Genomic DNA, 23,479 nt, shown 5'->3' with positions numbered 1-23,479 from the left:
CTTAAAATCAACCATTCCCTTAGTGCCCTGTACCTTTTTCCGACTGCATCATGGCCTGGTACAGGATGGATTCCACTTTTCTAAAGAGCATGTCCTCCGACATCTCAGCATTCAGTCTCATCAGAATGCTCTGTTTACTAGAGAACCACTTCTCCAGCTTGGGCCAGGTATCCTGGAAGGCTGTGATCCTGCAGTGATAATAACAAAGGCTGTATTCATTAGCGCACACCATAGCTAAATGTTGTGCAATGGAAAAAATGGTGTTTGTTATTGGACAAATTAAGGTGGGTCCCCTCCCCGTTTTGGCCTGTTTTGCTTCTGTTTGGTTCCTAGTGAATACACTGGGCTAGTTTAAAAGTTCAAAGACACTCAGAGCCCTGAAAATCAACAATGTTAGAGATGATGTACTCAATAATCAGACCTGGGTTCAAATAGTATTTATTTTTCTTTCAAACCATTTAGTTCTACTCGATTGATCTTGACTGGCACAATGGCACCAATGGAGTAGTCCCAAAAGTGTAATGCCCACCCACTTTGTCACCTAAGGCAGTCTCGACCAAAGGCTCAAGTTATTGGAAGGAAAACAAATACTATTTGAACCCAGATCTGCGTCTTGTGGTCATCGTACTAACTGTACCTGTGCTGGATCTGTCTCTTCTCCAGGCTCTTGTCCCTGGCGATGACAACATTGTGCTCTCTAGCAGGGGCACAGCTCTCCTCACCAGCCCCGGCCAGGCCAGAGCTCTCCTCCTCATCTACAAACACAGTCCGTCTGTGTCATTCATTACACACATGCAACTCATATGACATGTGGAGAATGTCGAGAGCAGGGGTGGGCAACTCCAGTCCTCGGGGGTGTCACACGTTTTCTCCATCCCCAGCAAACACATCTGATTAATCAAATGTCATTCTAAACTGAACATCATGATTAGGTGAATATTGGAGTCAGGTGTGTTAGCTGGGACTGGGGCAAAACTGTGACACCAATCAAGCCCCCGAGGACTGGAATTGCCCACCTCTGGTCAAGGTCTTCAAGTTCCTCGGTGTCCACACATCACTTGAAGACTTAACATGGTCCTCTCACACCAGAACAGTCGTGAAGGCACGGCAACGCCTATTCTCCCTCAGGAGGCTGAACCTATTTGGTATCCTCAGGAACTTTTACAGTTGCACAATCGAGAGCATCCTGACTTGTTGTATCGCCGTCTGGTATGGTAACTGCAATGCCCATGACCAGAAGGCCCTATAGAGTGTGGTGCGAATGGCCCAGCGCATCACTTGGGGCGAGCTCCCTGCCATCCAGGACATACAGTGTATTCGGAAGGTACACAACATCCTTGACTTTTTCAACATTTTGTTACGTTACAGCATTGTTCTAAACTTGATTAAATAGTTTATTCCCCTCATCAATCGACACACAATACCCCATAATGACGAAGTAAAAACAGGTTTAGACATTGGTACAAATTTATTCAAGACCCTTTACTCAGTACTTTGTTGAAGCACCTTTAGCAGCGATTATAGCCACAAGTCTTCTCGGCTGTGACGCTACAGGATTGACACACCTATATTTGGGGAGTTTGTCATTCTGCTTAGGGTCGTTGTCCTGTTGGAAAGTGAAGCTTCGCCCCAGTCTGATGTCCTGAGTGCTCTGGAGCAGGTGTTCATCAAGGATCTCTCTGTACTTTGCTCCGTTCATCTTACCCTCAATCTTAACTAGCATCCCAGTCCCCGCCTCTGAAAAACATCCCGATGCTTCCACCACCATGTTTCACTGTAGGGATGGTACCGGTTTCCTCCAGACATGATGCTTGGCATTCAGGCCAAAGAGTTCATTCTTGGTTTCATCAGACCAGATAATCTTGTTTCTCATGGTCTGAGAGTCCTTCAGGTGCCTTTTGGAAAACTACAAGCGGGCTGTCATGTGCCTTTTACTGAGGAGTGGCTTCCGTTTGGCCACTCTACCATAAAGACCTAAGTGCTGCAGAGGTGGTTGTCCTTCTAAGGTTCTCCTATCTCCAGAGGAACTCTGGAGCTCTGTCTGAGTGACCATTGGGTTCTTGGTCAACTCCCTGACGAAGGGCCTTCTCCCCTGATTACTCAGTTTGGTCGGACGGCCAGCTCTAGGAAGAGTTATGGTGGTTCCAAACTTCTTCCATTTAAGAATGATGGACGCCACCATGTTCTTGGGGACCTTCAATGCTGCAGAAACGTTTTGGTACCCTTCCCCAGATCTGTGCCTCAAACCCAATTGTGTCCCGGAGCGCTACGGGCAATTCCTTTGACCTCATGGCTTGGTTTTTGCTTTGACATACACTGTCAACTGTGGGACCTTAAATAGACAGGTGTGTGCCTTTCCAATTTATGTCCAATCAATTGAGTTTACCAGAGGTGGACTCCAATCAAGTTGTAGAAACAGCTCAAGGATGATCAATGGAAACGGGTTTCACCTGAGTTCAATATCGAGTCTCATAGCAAAGGGTCTGAATACTTGTGTAAAGATATTTCTGTTTTTTTGTGCTATTTTTTTCTAATAACCTGTTTGTTCGCTTTGTCATGATTGGGTATTGTGATGTCATTATATGGTATTGTGATGTCATTATGGGGTATTGTGATGTCATTATGGGGTATTGTGTGGAGATTTATAAGGGATTCTTTTTAATCAATTTTAGGACAAAGCTGTAAAGCAACAAAATGTGTAAAAAGCCAAAGGGGTCTGAATTACATGCCAGGCGGTGTCTGAGAAAGTACTGAAAAAAGGCCAAGGACTCCAGCCACCCAAGACATGGACTGTTCTCCATGCTCACGTCCAGCAGGCGGTACCGGTGCATCAAGGCTCAGACCAACAGACTCCTTAACAGCAAAACAGACTCCTAAACAGCTTCAACGCTGCATAGGACCTGTGTCAACGACCATAGGAGTTGGCAAGACAACACAAGCAGATCTGGGACCGGGGCTATGAAACTCACAGGCCTGCTTGGCCGCCCTGTCCAAAACGTGGTCATCAGACACGTCAAGCAGCAGAGCTAGGTCCAGAACAGGAGAGGGAGGAGGGGGCTCCTTAGGCGCGTTGCTATCCACAGCCAGGTTGGACCGCTTGTTCCTTCTCTTCCTCTCCTTCCCAGTGTCCGAGCCCCCCAGGGCCTTCTCCAGAAGCTTGGCCTGGGTCAGATCGACCGGGAAGCCGTCCAGAATCCAGCCGGAGTCTGCTGGGATTGCCCTGGGTTAAAGAGTAAAGAGATTACAGTCAATACACATTCAAAACAAAAGTTTAAATGTAGCATTCAATTCGATTTATTACTTCTAAAGAACAGAATAGGATTTTGTTTTGTGTTTAAACCTGATAGCTTCGACTGCAATGTCCACAAGGAGCTCGTCTGGGACGGATCTCCCTTTTCTGAGAAACCTTTCCACTGCTGCTCCATGCTGGGCCCTCACAGAGAGCTGGGAAGGATGTTCTTTGTTATTCCGAATACAAGTATTCAAGTAATATATACAGTTTTTATTTTGCCTTTATTTAACTAGGCAAGTCAGTTAAGAACAAATTCTTATTTTCAATGACGGCCTAGAAACAGTGGGTTAACTGCCTGTTCAGGGGTAGAACGACAGATTATCAGCTCGGGGATTTGAACTTGCAACCTTCCGGTTACTAGTCCAACGCTCTAACCACTAGGCTACCCTGCTGCCCCAGTACCAGTCAAAAGTTTGGACACAAAAAATAAAAACTATTTTCTACATTGTAGAATGATAGTGAAGACATCAAAATGAAATAACACATATGGAATCATGTAGTAACCCAAAAAATGTTAAACAAATCAAAATATATTTAAGAGTATGCAAAGCTTTCATCAAAGCTACTTTGAAGAATCTGAAATATATTTTGATTTGTTTAAAACTTTTTTGATTACTACATGAATCCATATGTGTTATTTCATAGTTTTTTTATTTATATATTTTTATATCCCCTTTATTTAACCAGGTAAGCTAGTTGAGAACAAGTTCTCATTTACAACTGCAACCTGGCCAAGATAAAGCAAAGCAGTGCGACACAAACAACAACACAGAGGTACACCAACGGATTAAACAAACATGCAGTCAATAATACAATAGAAAAAGCCTATATACAGTGTGTACAAATGAGGTAGGATAAGAGAGGTAAAGCAATAAATAGGCCACAGTGGTGAAATAACTACAACATAGCAATTAAACAATGGAGTAATAGAAGAGGAGTGTGCAGGTGTAGATACTGGGGTGCAAAGGAGCAAAATAAATAAAATAACAGTATGGGGATGAGATAGTTGGATGGGCTATTTACAGATGGGCTATGTACAGGTGCAGTGATCTGTGAGCTGCTCTGACAGCTGGTGCTTAAAGTTAGTGAGGGAGATAAGTCTCCAGCTTCAGTGATTTTTGCAGTTCGTTCCAGTCATTGGCAGCAGAGAGCTGTAAGGAAAGGCAGTCAAAGGAGGAATTGCCTTTGGGGGTGACCAGTGAGATATACCTGCTGGAGTGGTAGCTACGGGTGGGTGTTGTTATGGTGACCAATGAGCTGAGATAAGGCGGGGCTTTACCTAGCAAAGACTTAAAGATGATCTGGAGCCAGTGGGTTTGGCAACGAATATGAAGCGAGGGCCAGCCATCGAGAGCGTACAGGTCGCAATGGTGGGTAGTATATGGGGCTTGGTGACAAAACAGATGGCACTGTGAGTTTGATGTCTTCACTATTATTCTATTATGTAGAAAACAGTAAAAAAAAAAAAAATCCTGTAATGAGTAGGTATGTTCAAACTTTTGACTGGTACTGTATATACAGTATTAGGTATAAATATAAACTGGTTGACAAAACATTTATTTTTACTGTTCTGATTATGTTGCATCGTGCCTAAGAACAGCCCTTAGCCGTGGTATATTGGCCATATACCAAACCTCCTCGCGCCGTACTGCTAAAATAGAACACCTATGCACCTACAGTGCATTTGAAAAGTATTCAGACCCCTTGACGTTTTTCACATTTTGTTATCTTACAGCCGTATTATAAAATGGATTCTTTTTTTATAAAACAAATAATCAATATACACACAATAACCCATAATGACAAAGAAAAACAGGTTTAGAAATTTTTGCAAAGTTATTACAAATAAAAAACAGAAATACGTTATTTACATAAGTATTCAGACCCTTTATTATGGGACTCGAAATTGAGCTCCGGTGCATCCTGTTTCCATTGATCATCCTTGAGATGTTTCTACAACTTGCAGTCCACCTGTGGTAAATTCAATTGATTGGACATGATTTGGACATGCACACACCGGTCTTTATAAGATCCCACAGTTGACAGTGCATGTCAGAGCAAAAACCAAGCCATGAGGTCAAAGGAATTGAAAGTAGAGCTCTGAGAAAGGATTGTGTCGAGGCACAGATCTGGGGAAGGGTACCGAAACATTTCTGCAACATTGAAGGTCCCCAAGAACATCATTCTTAAATGGAACCACCAAGACCTTTCCTAGGGCTGGCTGTCCGGCCAAACTGAGCAATCGGGGAAGAAGGGCCTTGGTCAGGGAGCCGATCGTCACTCTGGAGTTCCTCTGTGGAGATGGGAGAACCTTCCAGGAGGAAGATGAAAGACATTCCTCAGTAAAAAGGCACATGACAGCCCACTTAGAATTTACCAAAAGGCACCTAAAGGACTCTGACCATGAGAAACAAGATTCTCTGGTCTGATGAAACCAAGATTGAACTCTTTGGCTTGAATGCCAAGTGTCACTGGAGGAAACCTGGCACCATCCCTACAGTGAAGCATTTTGGTGGCAGCATCATGCTGTGGGGATGTTTTGCAGTGGCTGGGACTGGGAGACTAGTCAAGATCGAGGGAAAGATGAACAGAGCAAAGTACAGACAGATCCTTGATGATAAACCTGCTCCGGAGCACTCAGGACCTCAGACTGGGGCGAAGGTTCACCTTCCAACAGGACAACGACCCTAAGCAAAGAGCCAACACAACGCAGGAGTGGCTTCGGGATAAGTTTCTGAATGTCCTTGAGTGGCCCAGCCAGAGCCCGGACTTGAACCCGATCGAACATCTCTGGAGAGACCTGAAAATAGCTGTGCAGCAACTCTCCCCATCCAACCTGACAGAGTTTGAGAGGATCTGCAGAGAAGAATGGGAGAAACTCCCCAAATACAGGTGTGCCAAGCTTATAGCATCATACCCAAGAAAACTTGAGGCTGTAATCGCTGCCAAAGGTGCTTCAACAAAGTACTGCGTAAAGGGTCTGAATATTTATGTAAATGTTATATTTCAGTTTTTTATTTAAAACATTTTCAAATAAAACTGTTTTTACTTTGTCATTATGGGTTATTGCATGTAGCTTGATGGTGATGATGCTTTGTTTATCAGTTTTAGAATAAGGCTGTAACATAACAAAATGTGGAAAAAGTCAAGGGGTCTGAATACTTTCTGAATACACTGTGCGTGTCAGTGTGTAGGTAGGTGTAAGAGATACATGGTCATGTTAAAATACGTACTGTACTTGCCTTGGGTTTTTTCTTGGCTCCTTGCTGCTGAGGCTCCTGAGTGAGTGGGCCTACCAAACAATAAGACCAAATCAGACAAAACGCTTGTTTACAGACGGGTAATTCAGGATGAAGTAAGAAATCACAAGTTACATTTCTTAATTTTTTTATTTTACCCCCTTTTTCTCCCCAATTTCGTGGTATCCAATTATTAGTAGCTATCTTGTCTCATCGCTACAACTCCCATACGGGCTCGGGAGAGACGAAGGTCGAAAGTCATGCGTCCTCCGAAACACAACCCAACCAAGCCGCACAACCCAACCAAGCCGCACTGCTTCTTAACCCGGCATCCAACCCGGAAGCCAGCCGCACCAATGTGTCGGAGGAAACACCGTACACCTAGCGACCTGGTCAGCGTGCACTGTGCCCGGCCCGCCACAGGAGTCGCTGGTGCGCGATGAGACAAGGATATTCCTACTGGCCAAACCCTCCCTAACCCGGACGACGCTAGGCCAATTGTGCGTCGCTCCACGGACCTCTCAGTCGCGGCCGGCTGCGACAGAGCCTGGGCGCGAACACCGAGTCTCTGGTGGCACTGCGATGCAGTGCCCTAGACAACTGCACCACCTGGAAATCCCAAGTTACATTTCTCATTGGCTTAATCATGTGCTGCTGATTCTCCTAATACTGCGCTCTGGCGTGATGTTTCCCCTACGTACAGATCTAGAATCAGCTTGCCCTCGCCCAATCGTCACCTTAACCATTAGTGGGGAAAATGAAAAACCGACACAAGATCAGCGTCTAGGGGCAACTTCACCTGAACCCTGTGACGACTCCTCCTCCATCTCAGTATCCATCTCCACCTGGTCGATGTCTTTAGTGGCCAATGTTTCACAGCTCTCTGGGCTCTTATACAGTATAAAAAGGTTCATGTTTTTAATTAAATACAGATAAATGGAATATAAAACTGCATACAGCTGTCATTCATCCATTCTTATGACCGTTTTATATATGTGTTATTCCAATTCTCTTCACTTCAAAACCTTTCAGACACGATTTAGATTTTTTTTTTTTTTACATTTAAAAAAAAAAAACGGTTTTCTGACCTCACGTCCAAGCTGATGTGCAGCCAGGGCCTCCTGGATCAGAACATTAGCTGACAGGATGTGGATGTGATGGACTGGGTTAGAAGACGAGAGAATAGATGGTGGTTTGCAGAGAGATCCTATTTTTATATATATATATATATATATATATATATATATATTATTATTTATATATACTGTATACCTACACTGACTGTACAAAACATTAATAAGAACAAATTCCTAATATAGAGTTGCACAGCCCCCCTTTTGCCCTCAGAACAGCCTCAGTCTTTCGGGGTATGGACTCTACAAGGTGTCGAAAGCGTGAAACTGTTGAGTCTGGAAAAACCCAGCAGCGTTGCAGTTCCTCACACAAACCGGTGCGCCTGGCACCTACAACCATACCCTGTTCAAAGGCACTTCAATATTTTGTCTAGCCCATTCACCCTCTGAATGGCACACATACACAATCCATGTCTCAATTGTCTCAAGGCTTAAAAATCCTTCTTGAACCTGTCTCCTCTTCTTCATCTATTCAGATTGAAGTGGATTTAAAAAGTGACATCAATAAGTAATCATAGATTTCACCTGGATTCACCTGGTCAGTATTTTAGCATGATGGGAAGTTATCTGCTTAATTAACTCAGAAACCTGTGTGGAAGCTCCAGCTTTCAATATAGTTTGTATCCCTCATTTAGTGTTTCCTTTATTTTGGCAGTTACCTGTATGTTATTCTATGGTTGTTTTAACCAAAGAACATAGACGACTGTCACGAGGCAAGACACACGACAACACCTAATCTGTTACCTAATCTTTTGCAAGAAATGAAGTAGCATGGTAATGCACAATACTGCACGATACTGTGATACTGTGTGATACTGCATCATATGGTTGGAGGGATACCTTTGGCAATCCTGGTTAAGCATGTGGTCTTCCCGGAGAAAAGCTTCCCTAGCACACAGGCTTTCAGTGTGAACCGAGGAAAGAAGGGAGGAAGGGTGTCTGGTTTGGGGGGGTTCACAATAGTCTGCAGGCGGAGCACCACATGTCCCAGGATATTGTTGTTGGATGGGGGGGGCTTTGTCTCCCCCTCCTCTGGCCAGGTCCACTCACCAGTCATGCTCTAACACATAGAATCAACACATAGAACACACCTAAAGACACTGGGATTACTGCCAACAATAACGCTGAACCTGCAAGCCTGGGTACCAGGAATACAAGGAATTATCATGAAAGCACAAACAGATCTGGGACCAGGCTATAAACCTGAACCATTGTGAAATTCAACATATCAGTGAAGTCCTATTCTTGACTTGCGACACAAAGACAATTTGAGAACCACTGAATTCCAGTTACACACTGAACAGAATGTCTTGGACAATTCCTAACAGAATGTCTTGGACAATTCCTAACAGAATTTCGTGGACAATTCCGAACAGAATTTCGTGGACAATTCCGAACAGAATTTCTTGGACAATTCCAAACAGAATGTCTTGGACAATTCCGAACAGAATTTCGTGGACAATTCCTAACAGAATTTCTTGGGCATGACCTCACACTAATGGACTCACCATATACTCATCATAGTCCTGGTTGTTAAGGATCTCCTGTTTCTCAACCTCAATGAACTGCTCTGGGGTGGGGTCGGCAGGGAGCTCCTCCAGACTGCCACTGTCATACAGGGGCTTCCCGCAAAACATGAGCTCCTTCCATTCCCGCATCAACTTCCCAGGGATAAGACTGCAGGACAGAGTAGCAAAGTACACTCAGAGCTGTGTTGCATCTAAAATGATGCCGTCAGAATACTGTGTCGGTCCTGCTGGAGTATCACTCTACTGAATTAACGATTAAGGTCTTGAAGATAAATAAAAAAAGGGTCCCAAAACAGAAAGGTTGCTCTCCCACCCTTGTCTACTTGTCTTCCGCTTTGCCTTTACATATCATTTCTAATTCTCTTCCCTCCAAGTACATTCTAATTGTTGTTGTTCAAAACCACTACAAGTGAACAAGTTACACTAAAACTTTCCCGAGAAGAATGAGACAGAATTTTAGGTTGTTTTCTTTATTTGATTTTGATGGTCAAGTCATTTGACAAGCAAACAAAAAATACATGATTCTGTCATGTCGTGCCTTGAGCGAACCTAACGATTTTGCACAAGCAAAGCTATAACGGTATGAGTAAACACAACTTCCCACTTGGCATATACGTCTATTCCACGCTGGTTCCACGTCATTTCATTGAAATGACGTGGAAACAACATTGATTCAACCAGTGTGTGCCCAGTGAGTGGTGAAATACTCACATTCTGACACATTGTTCATTTCTTACGGGGGTTAAACACTCTTAGATTGTCTTAGCTCCTCAACATCTATAGTTGGCTTATGATATTGTGAGTGCTTTTAGTATATTAAATGGATATAGCAGCCTTTTCACTTTCATTATTTTATAATTCAAACAAATTACAAACACCCTTGTCTTTCAGATTCTATCAAACATTTGTACAGAACGTCATGAAACTCTAAAAGAGTGACTGAATAAAATACAAATGTATCTGGTTGAAAACAGCCTATGTGGCATCGATGGGAGTCAGAAACATTTATTCTAGTCAAAATTGTCTACAAAGTGTAAATAGGATAATTTTGGATCATTAAGTCAGTCTCGTCCAGAACCGAGATCTGCGAGATTACTAAGACAAAAGGGTATGTCACCTATTGAAGAGTACGTAATAGTTTTCCTTGGATTGGGTTTATTTCAATCCTGCCCACATGCCCACATCTGGCAGCACTCAAGCCATAATCAATTCGGAGCACAGTTGCACGTGACCAGATTGTAACGCCCATCACACTGACCATGGTCAATTTAGTTTGACTTTGGTTATCCGTACGGGGCTAGTTTGGGACATCAGTAAATAACATAATGTACATGGGACAATATTCAAACATTTCCATAGCTCGAAATGTCAATGACATAAAAACCTTTTTAAAAAAAAGCGTTGAATTTGTGGAAATGAATAACACTCTCGAAGGGTGGCACATACTTTCCAGTGAGGAGGCTGTACTCTTCAGCTTTCGTGGCCAGGTCCACTATCTGCTCCAGTATTTCTCTGCAGCTGTCGGAGTGCTTCCTGTAGCGAGCCTGGGCGCGCTCCGTCGCTATCCTGTCATGTACCTCAATCTCCTTCCGAGTTTCCTCGGCGTGATCCAAACTGGCCTGGCGTGCTAGAGCCTGTTTACACCAGTGGCAGGTCAAAGGTCAAACCTCACATCAGCTTTTAGTTTAATAGTTAGTGCTATTCCGGGATCCTTGGGACGTCCTAACCTAAACCCTAAACTTAACCCTTACCTTTATCGGATAGTAAGGACCTTAGTTCAATCCCCCCCTCGTGACCAGAATCCAGCCACTCCAAAAACATATTGTTAGTAACACTAAGAAATCGAAAATAAAGTCATATTCTCCTGAAGGCACCCAAAACTATAGTTGGCTTTACACTGTATTTCTTTTGAAGCATGGCTGTACATGAAACTAATGCAAACCTTTTATATGTTAATAATAACATCATTACAATTTTGAACAACTAAGTAGCTAAACTGGATGAGGCATTACTTTCCATGCTGATTCTAGGTATATATGTACAATGTTCAGGTGCAATACTTCCTGTACTTGCCGAGGTCAGGGTCTCACTGAAGGGGAAATCCTGCACACAACTTCTTCTGACATGTTGGCTGCTGATGATTGACTAAAGCAGGGCATTGCTCAAGCAGACCGTCTATGGTCCATCTACGGTCTATTTGTCTGTCTATGGTCCATCTATGGTCTATTTGTCTGTCTGTGGTCTATGGTCCATCTACGGTCTATTTGTCTGTCTGTGGTCTATGGTCCATCTATGGTCTATTTGTCTGTCTGTGGTCCATCTACGGTCTATTTGTCTGTCTGTGGTCCATCTACGGTCTATTTGTCTGTCTGTGGTCTATGGTCCATCTATGGTCTATTTGTCTGTCTGTGGTCTATGGTCCATCTATGGTCTATTTGTCTGTCTATGGTCCATCTACGGTCTATTTGTCTGTCTGTGGTCTATGGTCCATCTATGGTCTATTTGTCTGTCTATGGTCCATCTACGGTCTATTTGTCTGTCTGTGGTCCATCTACGGTCTATTTGTCTGTCTGTGGTCTATGGTCCATCTATGGTCTATTTGTCTGTCTGTGGTCCATCTACGGTCTATTTGTCTGTCTGTGGTCCATCTACGGTCTATTTGTCTGTCTGTGGTCTATGGTCCATCTATGGTCTATTTGTCTGTCTGTGGTCTATGGTCCATCTATGGTCTATTTGTCTGTCAGTGGTCTATGGTCCATCTATGGTCTATGGTCCATCTATGGTCTATTTGTCTGTCTATGGTCCATCTATCTATTTGTCTGTCTGTGGTCTATGGTCCATCTATGGTCTATTTGTCTGTCTATGGTCCATCTACGGTCTATTTGTCTGTCTGTGGTCTATGGTCCATCTGTCTATAGTCCATCTATGGTCTATTTGTCCATCTATGGTCTATGGTCCATCTATGGTCTATGGTCCATCTATGGTCTATGGTTTATCTATGGTCTATGGTCCATCTATGGTCTATTTGTCTGTCTGTGGTCTATGGTCCATCTATGGTCTATTTGTCTGTCTATGGTCCATCTACGGTCTATTTGTCTGTCTGTGGTCTATGGTCCATCTATGGTCTATCTATGGCCTATCTATGGTTTATCTATGGCCTATCTATGGTTTATCTATGGTCTATGATCTATAGTCTATGGTCCATCTACGGTCTATTTGTCTGTCTATGGTCCATCTATGGTCTATGATCCATCTATGGTCTGTGATCCTTCTATGGTGTATTTACAGTCCATCTATGGTCTATGGTCCATCTATGGTCTATGGTCCATCTATGGTCTACGGTCCATCTATGGTCTACGGTCCATCTATGGTGTATTTACAGTCCATCTATGGTCTATGGTCCATCTATGGTCTATCCATCTATGGTCTACGGTCCATCTATGGTCTACGGTCCATCTATGGTCTACGGTCCATCTATGGTCTACGGTCCATCTATGGTCTATCTATGGTCTATGATCTATGGTCTATCTATGGTCTATGGTCCATCTATGGCCTTTCTATGGTTTGTCTATGAACTATGGTCTATGGTCTATCTATGGTCTATCTATGGTCTATCTATGGTCTATCCTCTGGACTCCAAGGGGTGCACGGTTTAGTTTTTGTCCTAGCAATACACGGCTGATTCAAATAATCAACTAATCATGTGTAATGTTAGGGCAAAAAGGACAAAGTGTGAGAAAAACTGGTCTATAGTCTATCTATGGTCCATCCATGGTCCATCTATAGTCTATCTATGGTCTATAGTCTATCTATGGTCCATCCTATGGAGCGATGGACTACATGGATCTCACCGCCTCCCTCTCCAAGGCCTCTTGGAAATCCCTCAGCCGTTGCTCTTGGTACTGTCTCTCGCGGAACACTCGGTTCTGTCGGAGAACATCCTTCTGCTGGCGGAGCTGCATGAGCTGGACGGCCAGGCGTCTCTCCAGCTGGGACTGACGGGTCAGACGCTCCACCAGCTGCTCCTCCCGAAGGGCCTCCTGCACCACAAAATGACACCATTTGTGTTGGGTGAAGTTGGCTCTAGACACTGATCTTGGGTCTGTTTTTAATTTCCCCACTAGTGGTTAAGGTTAGGATGGGGGGAGGGGAAACTGATCCTAGATCTGTACCTAGGGTAAACATCACCACGGAGCGACACAACGACACAAGACGGGACGATTGAACAGGTCTAAATTGACATTTTCTTTGTTTATATTCGTGGAAGTAGCTACCGAAGTCTTAGCTGAATTGCCATGTGTAGGTTTTTACACCTGTTCACAAATGACTATGTGACTGGATACATCATAGTCATGTAGTATGAGAGGTCATACACTGTCTGTGGGTTGCTGCTCACCTCTTGGGCCTCGTGGGCTTTCAGTTGTTCCACTAGGACGTGACGGCGGCGTTTCTCCCTCTGCTGACGAGCTGTTGCATCCTCCTCCAGCCTCTGGCGGATTTTCTGGATGTACTCGCTGTTGGCCTGAGCCAGCTCCTCAGGCCTCTGCAACTGGGATCCATGGCTTCTGGGGGCCTCACTGTGGAAAGCGGACATGTGCTGGGCACTGTGGAGAGGATGGATGGAAGTCCAAGGGCCGCATATATCAAGATTCTTAGAGTAGGAGTGATGATCTAGGATCAGCTTTGCCTTTTTAGATCATAATGAATACAAGCAAATGGAAAGGAGGAACCTGATCCTAGACCAGCACCCCTACTCTGAAACAGTTGATACTCGTTTTTTAGGGGAAATATTTGGGAAGATTTGTGGTTGTGATTTTTCCAACACGTACCTCAAAGAAGAGGTGCCAAAGCTGCCAGCAGGTGACAACTTCTTCCTGTTCTTCTCAAACTGGGCGATTTCCATGTGAACCTTCTGTAAGGACAACGGAGAGATTGGTCATGTCAAAAAGGGCCTGTGACGTTCTATGGAAATGATCCACAGCGGAGTGGTATGATGTGAAGCCAACCAGTTGCGTAGCTTAATCATGATGGGCCCGAGTGCCCAAATAAATGACAGGCCCCTATCACCACCCATATTTCCCTTACAATTGTAATAATTTTGTTGGTAAGACTGTGACTAAGCATTGTAACAGCAGAGCAGAACCTAATCTAAGGGCACATTTGAAGCTGTTACCAGAGAAGCAATATAGCCAATGCATTCAGCACCATGGATGGCGGTCAGAAATGAACCTGTATAAGTCGATCAGCACCATGGATGGCGGTCAGAAATTAACCCGTATAAGTCAATCAGCACCATGGATGGCGGTCAGAAATTAACCCGTATAAATCAATCAGCACCATGGATGGCGGTCAGAAATGAACCAGTATAAGTCGATCAGCACCATGGATGGCGGTCAGAAATTAACCAGTATACCTCGATCAGCACCACGGATGGCGGTCATGAAATTAACCCGTATAAGTCAATCAGCACTACGGATGGCGGTCAGAAATGAACCAGTTGCGTATAAATCGATCAGCACCACGGATGGCGGTCAAAATGAACCCGTATCAGCACCACGGATGGCCCTTCAGAAATTAACCCGTATAAATCGATCAGCACCACGGATGGCGGTCAGAAATGAACCTGTATAAGTCGATCAGCACCATGGATGGCGGTCAGAAATTAACCCGTATAAGTCAATCAGCACCATGGATGGCGGTCAGAAATTAACCCGTATAAATCAATCAGCACCATGGATGGCGGTCAGAAATGAACCCGTATAAATCAATCAGCACCACGGATGGCGGTCAGAAATGAACCCGTATAAATCGATCAGCACCACGGATGGCGGTCAGAAATGAACCCGTATAAATCGATCAGCACCACGGATGGCGGTCAGAAATGAACCCGTATAAATCGATCAGCACTACGGATGGCGGTCAGAAATTAACCCATATAAGTCGATCAGCACCATGGAAAGCATAAAAAGTGGTCAAAAAACACCATATTTTATCTACAAATAATAGACAATAGCCTATATTATAAAACATAAATACAGTGAGGCAAAAAAGTATTTAGTCAGCCACCAATTGTGCAAGTTCTCCCACTTAAAAAGATGAGAGAGGCTTGTAATTTTCATCATAGGTACACTTCAACTACTACAGACAAAATGAGAAAAAAAATCTAGAAAATCACATTGTAGGATTTTTTATGAATTTATTTGCAAATTATTTCCAACGCTCGGCACTGGCTACAGTTATAGGCCGTCATAAAAATGAGCATGTATGTAACTACTTCCCCAAATGTAGCAGTGACTGAATTGTAATCCACAATGAGCATCTTGGCCAGGTCTCCCATTGTAGTGTGCTTTGCTATTTCCTTCTTAAAACAGGCCCTGAAAGAGAGTAATTGGCCAGAGAAGCTAGCTGATATATCTTTGCTGTAATGTTCAGTCAGCCGGTTAGCGCTCTCACAGAGCGCATCATCATCTGCGTTGGCGTGGGATGGATGGAGTCAAACAGACTCGATGTTGCCCGCAGACTATTAAATCTGTTTGACAGCTGGTGAATAACGATGTCAAGGTTTGCATTAAAGACGTTAACTCTAAAACTACTCTCCCCATCAGACAGTCGCTCGTCCTCGCATAAGCTCGTCAAAATGACGCCTCGCCTTCCTTCTCCGAGTGTCTCCAAATGCGTTCTGTGCCTCCCCATTTTGTCGGCAGTGACTTTGGCCTTCTCAAAATCCTGTTGGAATACGGAGCATTTTGGAGACGACGTTCTCATTTTCTAAAACCTAAGTCTGCAGAACGTTTAAAAAAAATATATAATAATATTATGTTTTTCCGTGCTGCTGCATCATCCATATCGTCCTTCTTGTCACTTAAAAGCACAATCTTGGTGAGGGCCTTCATTATGTCCACATATGTGTATCTCAGGGTGACAAGCTATCTAGATGACCAGCGGGTGGGACACAGTCGTTTTAGAGTTACATTTTATTTTTCTGATGCAAAATTAAATATACCACTCAACATTGACCATCTCTTTATGCTACGCCCGAAGAAGGTGTATAACAGTTCAACAGTATTATAAAACTGTTTAATCTCTGGCACATTTTTGACAGAGTCGTTGAGAGCCCGGTTAAGATTGTGCGCTGCGCAATGCATATAAACAGCAAGCGGCTCTTTTTCCGGATATTCTGGCCTGCACACCCGAATAGACCCCGCACATGTTAACAGCTCCATCATACCCCTGCCCATGACATTTTGAAAAATCCAGCCCATTATCCTCTATGCTGCCCAGGATTTTGTGTTGAAGCTCAGCTGCTGATGTGTCAGCAGTCTCCAGAAATCCCCAAAACGACTCTGTCGGTCAGATCTGTGGCGACATTATTTGCATCGCTTATCACTCTCACATAGCAATTAACTTGGCTTAACTGGTCTACTTTGGATACATCCGGTGTGGTGTCCATAATCATATATATTAAATGAGGCTTCCTGCATCTCTCCCTGAATGTCACACTTCACTCGCTCGGCTAAAATATAAATCAGCTCATTTTAGATTTCAGGACTGAGATAGTTAATAACGGATCCTGCGGGAAGTCCCAAAAGTTATTTAAGAACTGGGTCGTAAATGTTCAATTATATTGAGAAAAATCCCACTGTTGGCCTGCCCCAACTTTTCACGGTGCACTCTGAACGCCAAATTACATGATGAGAGTTACATTAACTATGCGCACCAACACCTGTCGCCAGAAATGTGCTGCGTTACGCACGCCTCTCTTCATTTCTGCGTCAATAGTGCCATTGAGCTTCCATTGCTCATATACCAAAGTCACCCATGTGATTCTGGGATGTCTCATAACATGCTGTTTTGGATGTTAGATGGCGCCAATCTCTCACCCCATTCACTCACGCATCAGATAAGAATGGGGAACTCCGATCTCCGAACAAATAGCAGCAAGGCTCACAATACGCGCAATCTAGCTTGAGATAATAACACAAGACGCCACGATTCTAGCCTCGCCCCGTTCCTCTTCCTCCCCAGGGGATAGCTTGTCCAGCCTGGCTTGTCTGGGTCGTATCCGCCGATACTTGACAGCATGTCACCTCCTCTGTTGCTTCTTCTGGCACGATGGAACAGCCTGGCCGTGGCTCACTTGACCCGCTAAAAGCTGCTGCTGGCGATGATAAACCTACATCCTCTTCTGGTCCCGCTACATTGCTTGTGCTAGCAATGGCTGCACTTGAACTGCATTGAAAAAGGAATCTAATTTAACAAATGTTGATACCTCCTCTGCTTTCTCATTTTTGGCCTTCCTCTTTTGGGCTCCACTTTTGTGTTGATACATTGCTGATTTTTAAATCCGTAATTTTCTATTCTCGACTTTCTCTATTTTTTGGCCGTTGTCTCTTGATAGCTAGCTCAACTGTTGCTTAAAACAATGACAGAAACAACAACGCTTTGGAGAGTATTACTACATGGGGTTCCCGCGTCTCCGCAGATCTGGCCCTTCCCCTGGCCCTAGTGTGGTCTAATGAACGGGCTGAAGCTACCCCACTGAAGCCCAAACATAGTGGAGGTAGGGGGAAGTTACCCCTAGACGCTAATCTGGGGTCAGTTTTTGCATTTTCCCCACTAATGGTTTGGGGAGGGGAAGCTGATCCTAGATCTGTAGCTAGGGGAAACCTCACCCTGGAGTGTATAATATGTTATATTATCTGTACCATCTACTGTCATGTATCCTCTCATTGCCTTACACTCCAACCCGTTTTTACATAGCCTGACACTCTACAATATAGACATTGTTCTTTCACCTGAGCCTCCTGCTTCTTCCGGTTCTGTTGTTGTTTTTCCAGGGCCTTCAACGTCCGGTTGGGCGGGGGTTTGGGAATTTGGATGACGGCGGTCTGAATTCGAGTCATCATCTCATGCTGCTTTCTGCGTGCGTGTCGGTGCTGCAACGACAATATTACGTCAATTATGCATACTAGCTAGGCATCCACATTGAGTAGCTAAACGTCTCACATAATTCATTCACTTCACTATATGTATGTGCAGTAAGCACTGTTTGACATTGGACAGGAGCAGCTTTTCCTTCAGTCTTTTCATTGTCCACAACAACCCCGCAATGGAAGTCTGTGATTGGCTAGCCCAAAAAGGTTGGCTCTAATACTGCTCCGGAGCAGGGCCAGGTAATAATAATAATAATAATATATGCCATTTAGCAGACGCTTTTATCCAAAGCGACTTACAGTCATGTGTGCATACATTCTACGTATGGGTGGTCCCGGGAATTGAACCTACTACCCTGGCGTTACAAGCGCCATGCTCTCTACCAACTGAGCTACAGAAGGACCACTGGCCTAAGTTTTGTGCTGTCCCACTGTGCAAATGTGAACATCAGCTTAGCTCTGGGCTACAATCTCTCTTAGTCCAGGGCTAAGGAGGCTGTTAGGGTTAGGAGCAATAATGTATATAAACCCTAGATTGCTTATGCTATGTATTGGCCATTGAGAGGCTTTGAAACCATCGGTCGGCCATATTGGAAATCCCCAGTAGGAGCAGTCCTCCATAGAAATTAATGTAATTCTACAGTGTTTCAGTATTATTATATGTATTATTATACAGTGGCTTGCGAACGCCTTACAACCTGGAATTAAAATAGGTTTTTGGGTGGGTTGTTGTATCATTTGATTTAAACAACATGCCTACCACTTTGAAGATGCAAAATATTTTTCATTGTGAAACAAACAAGAAGTAAGACACACAAAAAAAGAAAACTTGAGCGTGCATAACTATTCACCCCTCCAAAGTCAATACTTTGTAGAGCCACCTGTTGCAGCAATTACAGCTGCAAGTCTCTTGTTTGTCTCTATAAGTTTGGCACATCTAGCCACTGGGATTTTTGCCCATTCTTCAAGGCTAAACTGCTCCAGCTCCTTCAAGTTGGATGGGTTCCGCTGGTGTACAGCAATCTTTAAGTCATACCACAGATTCTCAATTGGATTGAGGTCTGGACTTTGACTAGGCCATTCCAATACATTTAAATGTTTCCCCTTAAACCATTCAAGTGTTGCTTTAGCAGTATGCTTAGGGTCATTGGCCTGCTGGAAGGTGAACCTCCGTCCCAGCCTTAAATCTCTGGCAGACTGAAACAGGTTTCCCTCAAGAATTTCCCTGTATTTAGCGCCATCCACCATTCCTTCAATTCTGACCAGTTTCCCAGTCCCTGCCGATGTGAAACATCCCCACAGCATGGTGCTGCCACCACCATGCTTCACTGTAGGGATGGTGTTCTCGGGTTGATGAGAGGTGTTGCGTTTGCCCCAGACATAGTGTTTTCCTTGATGGCCAAAAAGCTCAATTTTAGTCTCATCTGACCAGAGTACCTTCTTCCATATGCTTGGGGAGTCTCCCACATGCCTTTTGGCGAACACCAAGCGTGTTTGCTTGTTTTCTTCTTTAAGCAATAGCTTTTTTCTGGCCACTCTTTCGTAAAGCCCAGCTCTGTGGAGTGTACGGATTAAAATGGTCCTATGGACAGATATTCCAATCTCCGCTGTGGAGATTTGCAGCTCCTTCAGGGTTATCTTTGGTCTCTTTGTTGCCTCTCAGATTAACTCCCTCCTTGCCTGGCCGTGAGTTTTGTTGGGCGGCCATCTCTTGGCAGGTTTGTTGTGGTGCCATATTCTTTCTATTTTTTAATAATGGATTTAATGGTGCTCCGTGGGATGTTCAAAGTTTCGGTTATTTTTTTATAACCCAACCCTGATCTGTACTTCTCCACAACTTTGTCCCTGACCTGTTTGGAGAGCTCATTAGTCTGTGTAGTGCCCCTTGCTTAGTGGTGTTGCAGACTCTGGGGCCTTTCAGAACAGGTGTATATTTACTGAGATCATGTGACAGGACATGTGACACTTAGATTGAACACAGGTGAACTTAATTTAACTAATTATGTGACTTCTGAAGGTAATTTGTTGCACCAGATCTTATTTAGGGGCTTCATAGCAAAGGGGGGAATACATATGCACGCACCACTTTTCCATTTTGAATAAAACATTTTTTTTAAAGTTACTTTAAGTAATTTTTTTCATTTCACTTCACTAATTTGGACTATTTTGTGTATGTCCATTACATGAAATCCAAATAAAAATCTATTTAAATTACAGGTTGTAATGCAACAAAATAGGAAAAATGCCAAGGGGGGTGAATACTTTTGCAAGGCACTGTATGTGTTATATTTGAGTATTTTGTTGTTAGTGGGGTAGTAACATTAGCAGGCTCTAAAAAAAAAGTACTTTAAGGATTTAAAAAATATATATATATTTTCATTTTTATGTTTAGCTCACATAATATAATGTAAAAGTATGCATCGGTCTGTAATAGAATACAAGTGTCAAAAACACATGTAAACATTAATAAATGCATTTCTATAGATTCCCAAATATAAAAAAAAAAACAGAGGAGTACCAAGATGGCTGCGCTATAATACAGCGCCCCGTCATCCTGGGTTTATACACATCACTGGTTAGGAGGCTGTTCGGATTAGGGTTAGGAGGCTGTTAGGATTAAGGTTAGGAGGGAGTTAGGATTAAGGTTAGGAGGCTGTTAGCCCAGGGCTAAGGATGCTGTTAGGATTAGGGTTAGGAGGCTGTTAGGATTAGGGTTAGGAGGCTGTTAGCCCAGGGATAGGAGGGTGTTAGGATTAGGGTTAGGAGGCTGGTAGCCCAGGGTTAGGAGGGTGTTAGGATTAGGGTTAGGAGGCTGTTAGCCGAGGGTTAGGAGGGTGTTAGGATTAGGGTTAGGAGGCTGGTAGCCCAGGGTTAGGAGGCTGGTAGCTCAGGGTTAGGAGGCTGTTAGGATTAGGGTTAGGAGGCTGTTAGCCGAGGGTTAGGAGGGTGTTAGGATTAGGGTTAGGAGGCTGTTAGGATTAGGGTTAGGAGGCTGGTACCCCAGGGCTAAATGTAGTGTGAACATGGATTCTTTCTGATACCTTTTCAATGTCCTGGAGTCTCATCTCTTCCTGCACTTTCTGCCGTCTCTGCTCCTCCACAAAGTGGGCCATGACAGACTTGTCATATATCTCTCGACCTTTGATTTCGTACTTCAGAGCGATTTTTTGGAGTTTCAGATCAGCCTCTCTCTTGACGACTGTTCTCAGGCGCTGGGATAATAAAGACAGATACAATTTAAAAAAATAAAATACATATTCTTATTGGTCAAAGGAGAGATTGTGGCAAATATAGACAGTATCTGTCACAAAGGCAGTGGGTCAGATTCAAAGCCACGTCGACACTGGCAAACGTGTACTGTAGGCAAACCTGGTCACAGGCTTGGCTAACGCTGGAGGCCCCTTCGGTCTCCACAGAGTTGGGTAAATCTGCTTAGTTTTCATATCAAATCACATTTTTTTGCACCCTTTATGTGGAACAACTCACAGAGATCTCTGAAATTAGATGTTCTGTTCATCCTTGGACAGTTCAGAAAAATAATTAGAGACCTCTATGTTGATACATTTGTCTGTTTTTCTTAATGTTTGGTAATTTTGTATATATGTTTCATGTATTGATGCAGGACTAATCTGAAAAAGAGACCCCAGTCTCAGTATAACTCCATATAAACCTGTCAAAATAAAGGTTTAATAAAAAAAAAAACTTAAAACGCAAGACCACCAAGGCGACAACAAACGAATGAAGCAGACGTGAGGGGTTGAGGGAGCCTTATTCCACTTACCTCAGAGTAGATGTCATTCTCGACACGGTGGAGAAAAGCTGTGGCAGCTGGCTGCATAGCCTCCATAGCTGTGCCTGTCAGGCCGGCTTTCCTCTTCTTCTGCAGCAGTATGAAGAGCTGATAAAGCAGCCGTGTGGCTGCACCGTGCTGCTCCCGCATCACTGCTTGGGCCATGCTCAGGTCCAAGGAAACGCCGAGCAGTTGCAATGTGGGTTCCATGAGTGTGAAGTTATTCAGCTTTGAGTTTGCAGTGCTAGGAGAGACAATTGTTTTGTAACCTAGGCAAAATAATAAGATATTGGAACATTGTTGATTAAAGAAATATCAACTGATTAACTTACTTGCTCTTTAAGAACAGGTCAAAATCCCCCTGCAGTTGATATTTATGCAGGACCTCTCCAATAAGATAGCCATTTGCAAAATCCTTAGAGATGGACCTGGGGTCTGCAAAAAGACAAGAGTGTAACATTTAGGGCCACCCGAGGCAATAGGCTACCAACAACTGGAACTCCTATAGCTACACTTGATTTTGAGATGAGAAGGGAAAAAAAGCTAACAAACAAACTAGCTTATTAAAGTCACATATTGCATTGTCAATACCCTGCGTTAAGTATTACATTGTTTACAAACAAAAGAGTAAAATAAGCTTATATTTGTTCTTTTGATGGGGTAAGACTGTTGAACTATGCTCACGATGCATTTCTTAGTTAACGTTATATTATTCAAGAATCAATGACTATATATATATATATAATTAATTTAAAAGTACGTTTATCCCAGATTGCCCTTTTAATTTATCACTATTGAACAGCAGGAAATATTGCAGACTAACGTTATGGCTTTAATTATTTTTTATTTTTGTTTTTTTGCTAACTATAAATACTACACAACACAATACACAAAACGCACAATGGAAACCACAAGTTGGCCTCATCGCATCAAAATATAATTGTCTACACTGTACAGGCTGGCTTGATAAATTGTTAGTTTACAGTTAATACATTACCTAGCTACAGTAGCTAACGTTAGCTGTTCACACTTACCAACAGTTTTTGATAGCCGGAGCTCTACGTTAAGCCACCTGCATAATATATCCGACATTTTCGTTATTGTTGTAAAGCTAAATATTATAAGTATGAAACTACATGATAGCTCTTAACTTGTTCTGGCTAGCTAAAGGGGGGGAAATTGACAACAACCACAAGGTGTGCCGTTGCCTTAGTGATTATATACCAACTAAAAGTGTGGTTTGGGGAAAGCAAGCAGGGCCTGCCTCTCTGGTGGGTTGTGCCTGGCACTGAAATCAGCAGCCCCTTGAGTAATCATTGTTTTGTTCACAATTATTTTTTTTTGTTTGTTTCCTGTTTAAAGCTGCCCTGTCTGTAGTGATTGATTGCACTAATAGCAATATGTAGACATGCATGTAACATACAGGAAAACATTTGCAAAATGAAGCCAATAAAATGGATAAATTCACAGGTAGAAACGGTGACTTTTGATACATACCTCAGTATTTCACCCAATTGTACCTTTATGAAGTACAATATATATGTCTGAGTTTCTTGTTGTAAA

The 23,479-nt window shown here is 43.3% G+C and overlaps 1 protein-coding gene across 4 annotated transcripts in view; it reads right to left on the bottom strand.

Annotated features, from left to right (window-relative positions):
• Positions 1-23,202, bottom strand: part of spef2 (sperm flagellar 2) — a 42,342-nt gene extending 19,140 nt beyond the window's left edge. The window contains exons 1-18 of one of the 4 annotated variants that reach the window (XM_035784816.2): positions 22,951-23,202; positions 22,249-22,351; positions 21,908-22,160; positions 21,168-21,338; positions 17,989-18,129; positions 14,023-14,105; positions 13,590-13,797; positions 13,045-13,233; positions 10,640-10,827; positions 9,173-9,341; positions 8,505-8,724; positions 7,620-7,693; positions 7,331-7,421; positions 6,526-6,584; positions 3,341-3,444; positions 2,970-3,220; positions 638-755; positions 34-188 (exon numbers count right to left, since the gene is read on the bottom strand). In XM_035784816.2, the coding sequence (XP_035640709.1) occupies positions 34-188; positions 638-755; positions 2,970-3,220; positions 3,341-3,444; positions 6,526-6,584; positions 7,331-7,421; positions 7,620-7,693; positions 8,505-8,724; positions 9,173-9,341; positions 10,640-10,827; positions 13,045-13,233; positions 13,590-13,797; positions 14,023-14,105; positions 17,989-18,129; positions 21,168-21,338; positions 21,908-22,160; positions 22,249-22,351; positions 22,951-23,008 (2,635 nt within the window). In that variant the 5' untranslated portion in view covers positions 23,009-23,202. The remainder of the gene's footprint in view (positions 1-33; positions 189-637; positions 756-2,969; positions 3,221-3,340; positions 3,445-6,525; positions 6,585-7,330; positions 7,422-7,619; positions 7,694-8,504; positions 8,725-9,172; positions 9,342-10,639; positions 10,828-13,044; positions 13,234-13,589; positions 13,798-14,022; positions 14,106-17,988; positions 18,130-21,167; positions 21,339-21,907; positions 22,161-22,248; positions 22,352-22,950) is intronic. The other 3 variants (XM_035784817.2, XM_035784819.2, XM_035784820.2) reach the window with 3 other exon arrangements.
• Positions 23,203-23,479: the final 277 nt, after the last annotated feature.

The sequence above is a fragment of the Oncorhynchus keta genome, chromosome 14 (genome assembly GCF_023373465.1).
Source record: "Oncorhynchus keta strain PuntledgeMale-10-30-2019 chromosome 14, Oket_V2, whole genome shotgun sequence".
NCBI classification, from domain to species: Eukaryota; Metazoa; Chordata; class Actinopteri; order Salmoniformes; family Salmonidae; genus Oncorhynchus; species Oncorhynchus keta.
This window is presented reverse-complemented; position numbering and strand designations above follow the sequence as displayed.